This window comes from Nicotiana tomentosiformis, chromosome 11 (genome assembly GCF_000390325.3).
Source record: "Nicotiana tomentosiformis chromosome 11, ASM39032v3, whole genome shotgun sequence".
Taxonomy (NCBI): Eukaryota; Viridiplantae; Streptophyta; class Magnoliopsida; order Solanales; family Solanaceae; genus Nicotiana; species Nicotiana tomentosiformis.
In genome coordinates, this window is record NC_090822.1 from 125,831,854 (window position 1) to 125,844,090 (window position 12,237).

At 32.4% G+C, this 12,237-nt stretch overlaps 1 protein-coding gene across 1 annotated transcript; it reads left to right on the forward strand.

The window, feature by feature from the left end:
* The first annotated feature begins 4,360 nt into the window (after positions 1-4,360).
* Positions 4,361-6,523, forward strand: LOC104119233 (non-specific lipid transfer protein GPI-anchored 14-like). The gene is made up of 3 exons (XM_009630678.4): positions 4,361-4,983; positions 5,426-5,521; positions 6,153-6,523. The coding sequence occupies exons 1-3, from the start codon at positions 4,635-4,637 to the stop codon at positions 6,287-6,289; spliced, it is 582 nt and encodes a 193-aa protein (XP_009628973.1). The 5' UTR covers positions 4,361-4,634; the 3' UTR covers positions 6,290-6,523.
* The last annotated feature ends 5,714 nt before the right edge of the window (positions 6,524-12,237 follow it).

Consider the following 12,237-nt stretch of genomic DNA (forward strand, 5'->3'; position numbering starts at 1 on the left):
TTTTCCAAAATTTTTATCTTGTCCGCTAGTCTGCTAATATCTCCCAAAAACAACGAATATTTAATTTTTTTTACAAATACAAAGAGAACTACATTTTTCTTCATAGCATCAAATTCAAAGTTCAAATTGCAGGTTAATTATCCTTTTTGTTCCTCCATATATAAAACTTTATTCTTTTAGACTCAAATTACTTGTGCTTGTAAGTAACGTATAATAGATTGTTTTGATTAGTTTTTTGTGGGGATGGAGCACACATATATATATATAATTTTCTTCAATTTTTATGCAATTTACCTGTTTATAAATATTAATTGTCATTATATTATTTTATAAAATATTAAAAATTAAATACCTATGAGGCTTACGCCCCGCGCCTCGGAGCTTACGCCCCGCCTTACGCCCACGCCTTTTAAAACACTGGAAGGGACAAAAGGATCACAAAAGGATTCATTCTAATAATAATAATAATAATAATATTCATACTAAATGACAAATATTCTTTTCTTTGGTCTAAATTATGACCTTAAAATTGAGTTGGCTAATCTGTATAATCACGGATAGATCAAACAGAATATAGTCACGGGTTAAAAAGCAAAGAAGATTAGTTCTTTCAAATCTCGATCCTTCACGTGTTATCATTTGATATTTAACTAAATTTTGTTTTACATCTTTGGCTTTATTTGGTCGAATAATAGCAAAATCAAAATAAAGATCAGAAACAAATTTTATTCCTTTTTAGAAAATAAAATAAGAAGAGAAAAGCCTGTCTATATTAGTAGTTATTTTTACAATTTTTAAATACAAGATAAGGTCTTCAAAATTAAAAAATGACAAGTGGTGATTAAATAAATTCCATTTACTACTTTATAAGTCTTTCTGACTTACACTATATCCTGTATTTTTGTTCTCTAGCATCTCCATTATTTACCCTTGCAAGATATTATGTATTTTCTTCGTTTCTTAAATGTATATCGTCACATAATAATGACCAACATCGTTACAAACTTTTCAGTTTAGCAGTTGTTATTTATTTTCTCCGTATTATATATGTAGACCAGATTACAACTATAGTTACTTATTTACCAAAGTTTTTAAGTTCATTCGATATCCGAAGTTTACCGACTCGACCAACTCAGAATTTGTATAGCAAGTAGGCTCTCTGAGTAAAACACTCACTACAAAAAGTTATCCATTTTCGAGGCTCAAATCGAGACATAGCGTTGAGGGATTTCAACAATTATAACGCGCCTTTTTATAATAATAAAAATAACATACAAAATAACTCTGAAAATTATATTCAGATAATATTGACAATTTTTGTTGTTGTTGTTGTTGGTTTCATCATGTTTTCAGTATTCACGTTGAAGTTCTGATTAATCTGAATTCACATCGCATAAGATTTATTAAATAAGTGCTCTATACCAAATAAAAATCAGTCTTAGACAACTGAACTAGAAACTTCTAATTAGTAAGGTTAAAAGGATCTTATTCATCCTACATCGCCACCAAAAGTAAAGTATGTCGACACTAATAGTAATACCACATCGCTTTTCATACCAACGACTAAACAAAGGGTTTTAGTGGCGACTATACTAACCCCTAAAAGTAGAAATTAAGTGTCGCTACTAATGTCGACGTGCATTTCTGAATTTCTTTTCTTTTTCTGCTATTTATGCAAGTTTAGCCGCCACCAAATGTTCATTTTTGTAGCTACTACCCTGAGTCGTCACAAAAAATATTCAATTACGAAGGAATATGACTAATTATTTTATTTAAAAGAAGAAGAGCTTCATTTTTTATTAAATCACTTTTAAACAGCAAAATATTACATTATGTAATCGAACTAGCAACTCATGTGGATGTCTTAGCTTGAAGGAAAGAATTAATTGAGTTATATTTAATTAATTTGTATGGTAGGTAAAATATATAAGATAAAAATTTATCAGCATCAAATATCTATACTCTCTCTACATTTTAAGATTCAATGAAGAACGGTAAAATTTATAGTTGCGGACAAATTAATGCATCATGTGTGATAGATATAAATAAAAAGACGGTTTTAAAATTAGTTGTTCTACATATGGAGAAGATTCTACTTAAAGGTTAACTTCTTGACAGAATAATATTATACTCTCATACCATGTAGAAATTCATTCTGTCAAATGTTCTTAATTCTTTTCCTCCTTAATATCAAATTATCTAAGTGCGGTTTTTCTCTCTTTTTTAATATTTTAGTATTCTTTGATAGGAATTGTTGCCAAACAAGAGTTTAAAAATATATTGTTAATTCATTTTTTTCCATGTTTGAAATGTTCTTTAGAATTGCTTAATTTATATTATGGCGATAAAAAGTTGTACTGATGTTAAAAAATGTGTTTGGTACTCGCATTGTAATTTGAATAGATTAGCCTCATTTATTTGAGCAATTAGTAGTAAGATTTACTTAATTTTAATCAAAACAAGATTTTAGCGGCGACTTAAGACGCCACCAAAAGTAAAAGGTTGCCGCTAATACCAGTAGATCGCTTATTACACTGGCGACCAAAATAATGGTTTTAGTGGCGACAAAATCGCCACACAAGGCCGACAGGGTCGCCACTAAAGGTCTACGTGCATTTCTTGAATTTCTTTTCTTTTTCTGCTATTTGCGGCAACTTTAGTCGTCGCCAAATGTTCGTTTTGGTAGCAACTACCCTGAATCTTCACAAATAATTTTTTTTTTTTTTTGATCAGTTCACAATAATATTCAGTTACGAAGGTATTTGACTAATTATTTGATTTAAAGGAAGAAGAAAGCTTCACTTCTAACTAAATCACTATAAAACAATAAAATATTATATTATGTAATAAAACTAGCAACTCATGTCGATGTTTTAGCTTGAAGATGAGGATTAAATAACTTTTATTTAATTTATTCATCTAGTAGGTTAAATTTATTCGCATAGAGAATTTGAATACTCTCTTTAATTTTTAGGATTTAATGCTAGACGATAAAATTTATAGTTGAGGTTCAAATTAACGCAATATGTGTGATAAATATTAATAAAAAGACGGTTTTAATATTGATTTTTGTTTACATATGGGTAAGATTCTAAAGATTAACTCTGTGAAAGAATAGAGTTATTTTCTCATGCCATATAGAACTTATTCTGACATATTATCTTAATTCTTTTCCTCCGTAATGTCAAATTATCGAGTTAATTTTGCTCTCTCTTTTTTTTTTAAGATTTTAGTATTCTTTTATGGGAATTATCGGCAAGCAAGAGTTTAAAGTCGACAGTGTCGCCACCAAAAGTCAAAGAGCATTTTTTGAATTTCTATTCTTTTTCTGCAATTTGCGGCAAGTTTAGTTGCCACCAATGTTTATTTTTGTAGCGACTACCCCGAGTTGTAACAAATAACATTCAATTACGAAAGTATTTGACTAATTATTTTATTTAAAGGAACAAAACAGTTTCATTCTTATTAAATCACTTTAAAAAAATAAAATATTATATTATGTAATCAAACAAGCAACTCATGTCGATATCATAGCTTGAAAGTGATTCAGTTCTCAAAAGAAGAGGTCATAATTATCTTAAGGTAAGATATCAACTGTCAGATAGTGTTATTCATCCATCCTTAAGCAAACTAAAATGGAACTACTCAAGGAGTAAAGAAAGCAAAAGTATTATGAAAATGGAATTTTTTGGAAGATGACAGAAACAGTACATTTTTTTTTCAAGAAGGGGACCATTGAATTTTAATGCAGTCGGTGACTTTGTTAGTAAATGGCAATGTCACAATAATTACGGAGTATTTAATCAGAGCAAGCAAATTATGTTTTTAGACTACTAATTACTTAAATTCAATCGACAATATTAGGAAAAAATAGGGTTTTAAATATATAAATATATATAGTTACTAATCTGAGTTTTTATGGATAATTACTTGTTATAATATTTCAAATGATATGATAGTGTATAAAAGTTGAGCTCTTTTGGATAAAGTGCTCTTAGTCACTCTCTAGTCATTTCACAACTAACTAGCTAATTTACAAAGTGCAATTGGTCACTAAAAGCATATGAATTCTATTGTTTATAATTTATTTTGATTTTGAAATAAAGTGAAAATATGAGATTTGATCATTATTATATGAATAAAGGCGTTCGGTGCACTAAATTCTTGTTAATGATGCGTGAGACTTCAGGAAGGGCAACATATTGGGTCATATGTAAGCAGTCGTACCTTACATCTTTATTAAAGGTTATTTTCGTGGTTTAAAAATCTCCTAATCACATAGCGATAATTTTTACCATTGTAACAAGACTGTATACCCTCCCATTATAAGAATAACATTGTTTCAAGAATATGTTGAAATATTGTTCTTTAGTTTAATTATTAATACAGTAATGAAAAGATAGCAATATCACATGTGAAGCATCTAGGGTGTCCCCAACTTTTTAGACTTCAAACCATAATAAACTAACCTATTTATTTCATCTCCTATCAACACCCATTTTCCTCCCTTCTTTCGTACCACATCAATAAAGTCAATTGTCACAAGCAAAGCATAAAAACCAAACTTTCCCATCACTTCATTTGTCTTATCTTTTTTCCTACTACTCCCAAATATTCTTTCAAAATTTGTTACAATGAGTTCAAAACTTGTTACTTTTGAACTTCATTTCTTCTCCTTCTTCTTCTTGATCTTATTAGGGTTGTCAAGAGCAAATATTGACAAAGATAAAGAAGAATGTGCTAACCAACTCGTCGGTCTCGCCACGTGTCTTCCTTATGTTAGCGGAGACGCCAAAGCTCCCACACCGGATTGTTGCACCGGTCTAAAAGAAGTCTTGGACAAGAGCAAGAAATGCCTTTGTGTTTTGGTGAAAGATAGAAATGATCCTAGCCTTGGTCTTAAGATCAATGCTACTCTTGCACTAAGCCTTCCTACTCTATGTCATGCTCCTGCTAATTCAGCTAATGTATCGATGTGCCCGGGTAAGTACATCGCACTCATATGTATACAGTCAGAACTCTCATTTAACAATATTATTATATAATAATTATTCATTATAAAAGTCAAGTTTCTTTTGGAACCATTTTTTTATTATAATATATGTTCTCTATTACAGCACTTAGCTATAAAAACTAAAAAATATGGAACAAACGAGACTGTTATAGAGAGCTTTAAATGTATCATTAATTTTATATTGTCGGTATATATAAATTAAATTATTTTTTGGTGTCATACAGTGTTATATATTTTAAATAATTTGTCCTTGGGTCGTGGCGTGAACTAATTTCTTCGCTTTGATTTTGCTCCTAAAGCGGACTCTTTTAGTCATTTACCTATAAACTTTGCTAAACACAAGCTTTACTAGTGAAAGAAAAATGTATACTAAGATGTATTCTTACATTTGGAGTTGTGATTTATGTCCAGAGCTGTTGCACTTGCCACCAAATTCACCAGATGCTAAGGTTTTCGAAGATTTTGCAAAGAGTGCAAAAGCAAGTTCTAGTGCTTCATCTGCACCAGGTAAACATGAAAAGTTACAAAATCAATCTAATAGATTTGATTAAATTTAATGCTAGGCTTTTTGTCTTATCATTGATACTGCATTTGTTTCATTTTATATGTCACTCTTTTCTGTTCAAAGTTATTTAAAAGTATACTTTTTTAAATAACTATTAGATTGATATTTTATATGTCACTCTTTTCATTTTAAACTTCATATTTTATCCTTAATTTCATGTTTGTATAGCTATAAAAATGTTATGACGTATTCTTTTTTTCGACAATGTTAATTATGACATGCGAAAACTGCAAGTTTATCGATATTGTTGGTATGTGTTAAAACTCTTTCTTTCTTTCTTAAGCTCAATAACGAACCTATATGGAGCCTTGCGCGTGCTAAGCTAAGCACACATTGACTTTTACCAAATTTAGTAGATTTACATAGAAATTATTTTTAAAAAATTAGATAAGCATTGAGTGAAACCTACGGTTAAACTCCTTTCCCCCTTCTTTTGGAACTCTTTTCGGCGAGCTTTCACGACTTTGAAATCTTGGGTTTGCTAGTGCTTAAGTTAGTATTGTTTCAAACACTTTCATATAAAATGAAACGAATTGAGTAATATTTTTCCATTTATGACCTTTCCTTTTACAGTTAGTGGGAGCTCTAATGGAAAAGCAGCAACTACAGCTAATGAGAAAAATGATGGAGGAGATAGAAGGAAATGGATGGGAATTGTTGAGATGACTATGGGATTTTTAGTTATTATGGTGCTTTCATATCTCACCTAATAATTGCACATAGTTATTAATGTATCATCTTTTTTTTCTCATATATTTTTGTACCTTCTTTGTTTTTTATGTTTTCTTTTATGTTCCTTTTTTGTGGTGTTGGCTTTTATTAGTGTGCCTTTGTTTTCTTTTGTAGCTCCTGATTTGTCTCTTTAATTCTTTGGATTCTGTTTTATTGAGCTGTCAAAAACAGAATTAATATTTGCTATATATGAAACTTAAGTCTTTTGTCTTTGGAATCTCTCACATACCACCCCACATAAAATAATGGATGATAAACTACTTGGCTCCTCTTATGTATTTTTTGTACCCTTTGAAATATGTTACCAGCACTTATGTTATTTCTTTCTTTTGGTTTATTTAATTAAAATAAGAATCACAGAGAGTACTCACTAACATGCTAACAATGAAAATAGAAGAAAATAGCAGCTAGTGTTGTGTACACAGACATACACCCAGTCACCCAGAAACTCTTTCTCTTTCTCTCTCTCTTTTTTTTGTTCTCTTTAAGTATATGAGTTCTGATATTTATTGGTTCGATTAATTTAAATTTGCATTAAATAAATCTAGTAAACCGGATAAAGGGATAAATTCTTGGACAAAAATTATTTTTAGCCTGCGGTCGAAATTATTTACATCTGATAACCACAAAGGTTTATAAAATTTATATATTTTTTGTATATAACATACATAATATGTGTGTGTGTGTATATATATATATATATATATATATATATATATATATATATATATATATATAAATATATAACCCAAACCAAAGCCAAGCAGCTTTTCTCCAAATTGGTACACCTGATCTTGTAGTCGGTCATTTTCTTATGTTTGTAGTATATGGCCCTTTACTTCCGTCTGTCTTCATCATATTAAGCCAACACATAGTGGTTTCAATAACTGATAGGTATAGCAATAAAGGCTTCTTGGCGTTGTAGGCACTAGAATGGAGTCCTTTATTTTATCAAAAGCTTTCCAGCGGGCTTCATCCCATTTTCCTACCTTATTTTAAAATCGACTATACACTATCATTTTTCCTAAATTCATTCTTGCTCTATGTAAAAAATTCTTTCTTGATCTATGTTGAAAAACATTTCATTTTGAACATTTAGGTATCTTTGGGGTTTGGGTTTGGGGGGGGGGGGGGGGGGGGGTTAAAAATAGTCTTTGCACGTAATTATTACATCAATTGTCGACTGGATTAAGTATGAATTATACATTTTACTCTTCTTCTTTTTTTGGCTCATTTCTTTTGCAAAAACTTTAAAATGGCGTAAGCATTCCAAGTAATTCACTGAGAAATTAACAAGTTAATTAATTACAAAATTATGAAACACTGAAATATAAAGAATGAAAAAAAATCAATATTAATCTAACTATTAAGCATCAATTTAAGTTAATGTATGGCTAACCACGGAAAACAAAGCAAATGATGCGTGTGTCTAAAAGAGCCAACCGAGAAAACAAAGTAAATGACGAATGCCAACATATTATAACGTGGATTGTTTACAAATAGATCTGAAATCAACATCCGAACACAGCCCAGCGTGCCCAAAAACTAGGGTCTAGGCCCAAGATTGTAGAATTATGGGTTCAAGTTCCTGACCTTAAAAGCTTCTTTGGAGTCATTAGCTTGTTATCCGTGGCTATCTTTAATCCGTTGAGCGAGAGCTTTTTCGCACGAAATTTTCAGATTATTATGGTCGACTATCGTCTCTGTTCGATCGGTCAATCTCACAGTCAAGCAAGCTATGTATATATGCGACAAGTTATGGCGTATTAATACTAGGCTTAAGCGTTGATACATGGTTGCGTGATCAAAAGTAATAAATTATTACTTCTTTCTTAAAAGATGGTGCTATTTGAGAAGCTTGTGCGTACTTCGATTGATTATACGAAATATTTCATAGACTATTGGGTGAAGTTTTCCACAGTTCAGACAAATAAAAATACAACTAATGTCACAAGGGGCGTATGCATCTTATATCATGCGGTGTCACGGGGCACCGCTTGGTCGAAATTTTCGCTAGATATGTAGAAGAAAAATAAAAATATCGGGACTACATACAGAAAATGACATCACTTGTCATTATAGTAATTTATTCACTTGTTCATTTTTTTTAAATTATGACACCGCTTATGTAAAATTTTGTGTACGATATGTCACCTTGTATTGAGATCCGATCCTGGATTTCCAAGATTGACGTTACAACTCTTCTGCCGTACCCATTTGTTAGTTCATCTCCATTTTCCTAACCACATGATACTGTAAGAGTAGGTGAGTACAATGACAAGGACAAAAGACGTTTAGCGGTCGTTTGGTTGCCGGTTAGAGTTATGCAGGTATTAGTTATACATGTTTAGTTATGCAGTTATATAGGAATAAGTAATGCATGAATTAGTTATGCAAGTATCAGTTATACATATATTAGTTACTAATGTATTATTTTTTTTGAATATTTTGTTTGTTGTATTAGAAATTGATATACATGTTGCGACCAAACACACTCACGCAAGTATACGCGGTCGTCAAGTAATAAAGTGACTAAAAGTCGGATGTCGAACCCACGAGGACTTATGATTAGCTATTAACTAAATTAGACTATCCTAATTATCTAAACAAGAATTAAATCTAAAAATATTTTATTCTAACTAATTAAATAAGAAAAATATAAATAATAAACTTTGAACAGAGAAAGAGCAGATTTTAATGATATCAATGTAATGAAAACGATCTAGGGTTATGGGCTATCTAACAATCCTATTGTATTCTTCAATTGAATTGACCGACTAATTTATCTAGCTTATTGGTTGACAGGGTTAATGCTCATAAGAATCTGTCGAGTTCTTACTCGCCTATTCAAGCTAACCTAACGCCTATATGTCTATGGAGTTAGAATCAACAAGAACGCATTTATAATTCCTGTAAATCAACCAAGCAAGGCAATTAGGTATATGTCTATCCTAACCACGAATCCGTTCCCCGATGCCCGAGTTCAAGAACTTGCCCTACTCAATCCTATATGCAATATAGAATTCCCACTTTCGAGTTCAATTCTAGATTCGTAGATAATATTCAATTGGTGATCAAGCAATTAAATAATTAAGTGCAAGATTGAATAAATAAACTAATATGATAAATCAAGAAGTCAAAATCAATATCCGAATAACAATAGTCATGAAAGAACCACAACCCTAGAACGTGAAGTTTAGCTCCACATAGACATGGTAGCCAAACAACAAATCATATAAAGAAACATAAAAATTACTAAGTTTGGTGGGAGAAAGATGGAACTTGATGAATTCCGGCCTCCACAGCTTTGTCGTGGCTTTTTTCCTCTTCCCAATATGTTAGATAACCTAAAGGAGGCGTTTTTGGCTTATATATTGCGTACAAAAGTCGTGGGCCAAAGCTCTCCTATTCCTAGTCCAAATCGGCTTCAGGGATTGATGCTAAGGTGGATGCGACGCATCCACCTCGTCCTCCATTTCAATTTTGCCTGCGAAGGTGGATGCGACGCATCCACCTTGTCCTCTATTTCTCAGCTTTGCATGCGAGGGTGGATGCGACGCATCCACCCCTAGTTCCTCCATCTCAGCTTTGCCCAGGTGCGGATGCTATGGCGGATGCTATGGGCTGACTTCACTGCTAAGGGTGCGCGAACTGATCTTTTTCTAGATGGATGCGACGCATCCAATCTCTCTTCCTCTACCTAGAGCACCTTTTCTTCATATTTTTGCACTCCAAACACCCTAATTCACCACACACAACTCAATTAGTCATAAAACCAATAATTAAACTATGTTGGGCATTTTAAAGATCAAATAACATCAAGAAGCGGTTAAAACATGGGTAAAGTAACATCAACACATATCGAAATATGCCAAACATCACTACCCCACACTTAAACCTTTGTTCGTCCTCGAACAAACCATCCTATAGTAGACGAAACAAAATTAAGCTCTTATCATTCAAAGCACACTGCACCTATGACCATGGTTATTTGCAACAATTAGGCTCTAGACTATGCATCACATACTTCCCTTTTCTTATGCCCTTCTTTAAAAATATTCGAACAAAGACAACATGCTCACAACAATCCTAACCTCAAAAACCGACTCAATGTCACTATGCACTCATGGCTTGAACACCCAACATCATAGAGAAGTCTAATAACGTTACCTATCCCTCGTGAAACCATGTGCCCTCACAACAAGAACAAGAGAGCGAGTTCAATCCACACATTCGAATCTCATGATCAAATATATTTTAATGACTCACATATATCAAAGAAAATCGCTCACTCTCACAAAGAAGTCACATGCATGAAATTAGTACCATAGACTTGCCCTTAATGTAAATCTCTACTAATGTAAGCTCGCTCGATCTAAAATCAATTAGGACTTTTTCATGGTTGTAATGTGGGCTAAGGGACGGGTAGGATATATTTAAGGAATAGTGACTCACCCTCCTAAGCACTTTAATACATCACAAAATTACTTTAAGCATTTTTTTCTTCAACCCCACTTCAATTTCACAAACAATATCACCCCCAAAACAGTCCCTTTTTCTTTAAGCACTACTTTAGTTCATACCCACTAGCAAGAACAAGACAACAATTTATTCATCTATATTTTTCTTTTCTTTTTTTTTTCCAGATTTTTCTCTTTTTTTCTTTTTTTTTTTCTTTCAATTTTCGCTAGTGGTGTATTATTTTACAAAATAAGTGCACCCTTCTTTCTTTCATTGGTTCCACTCAAAAGTCACCCCACATTTAGTCCCTTCTTACTTCTTTTAGCGCTCATCTAACAATTAAAGTGCTTTAAGAGGTAAAAGGATCAAAACAATGTCAATTAAGAATAAAAAGGGTATAGGCTTATAATGTGGGTACCAAATAAAAGGTCTACAGGCTCAAAAGGGTTAACTAGGGATAGATTTTATTTGTGATAAGCAATAAGCTCAAAAAGATCAAAGAAAGCCTAAAATCATTTTTCAAACCGAGCATCACCTAAAATTTCGCTTCAACTCACATACTGGGCAAGTTCTAGACACAAGTACACTACATGGACTACACAAAAACCTTACCACACATGGCACATGACTCATTAAGGACGGTCACATTCCGACTCTCAAACAATGCAAGTATTCACGGAGCAACGAGATATTAAGCATTAAGCGCAAAGTGAACACAAGTCAAGAAAATGAGAAATAGGCGCCACAAAACATGCTATCCATTTTAACAAGGCATCATCAATAATTTCAGAGTGAGAAGGGAAGATATTACATATGCGAAAGTATAAATATGTTACTATCAAACAAGTCAAGGGCGCCTAGGTTCATCATTCTTGCTCCTTTTATTCCCTAAATTCCTAATCTACTCGGAAAGAAAAAAACTATCCGGTTCAAACTACATCCCATGGAAAAGAACCGAGGCACAAAGAAAAACCACAGGGGATTATTACTACCTAAAGAAAGCTAAAAGACATATTTTGAATTTTTGTTTAGACTTTAATCCCTCAAGAAAACTGTCTAGGAGATCAATCGTCGGGAAAAGTCCAATTTTTCTACTTTTTCGTTTTTTTTTTTAATTTCTTTTTTTCTTATTTTTTTTTTTTTTTTTTTTTTTTTTCACAAAAGCTACTACACTTAAGAATGAGTACTACAACTAAGCTAAAATAGCACAGAAACTCATCCAAACGATCTCCTCACCCCACACTTAAAATTTTGCAATGTCCTCAATGCACATTATAAATAATAAGAGGGTAAACGAGACTCCCTGGTAGGCCAAAGGCCGAAGCAATAGCGGCTCACGAGGTACTCAGACTTCCCCCAGACATCGTCCTTTGTGTGGGCACCCCACACTTAGTCCTCACCATCTAGCTCGCTTTTGCACTCTTCTAATGGCTTTGCTTCCTATGCTCATAATCCTACAAAACAA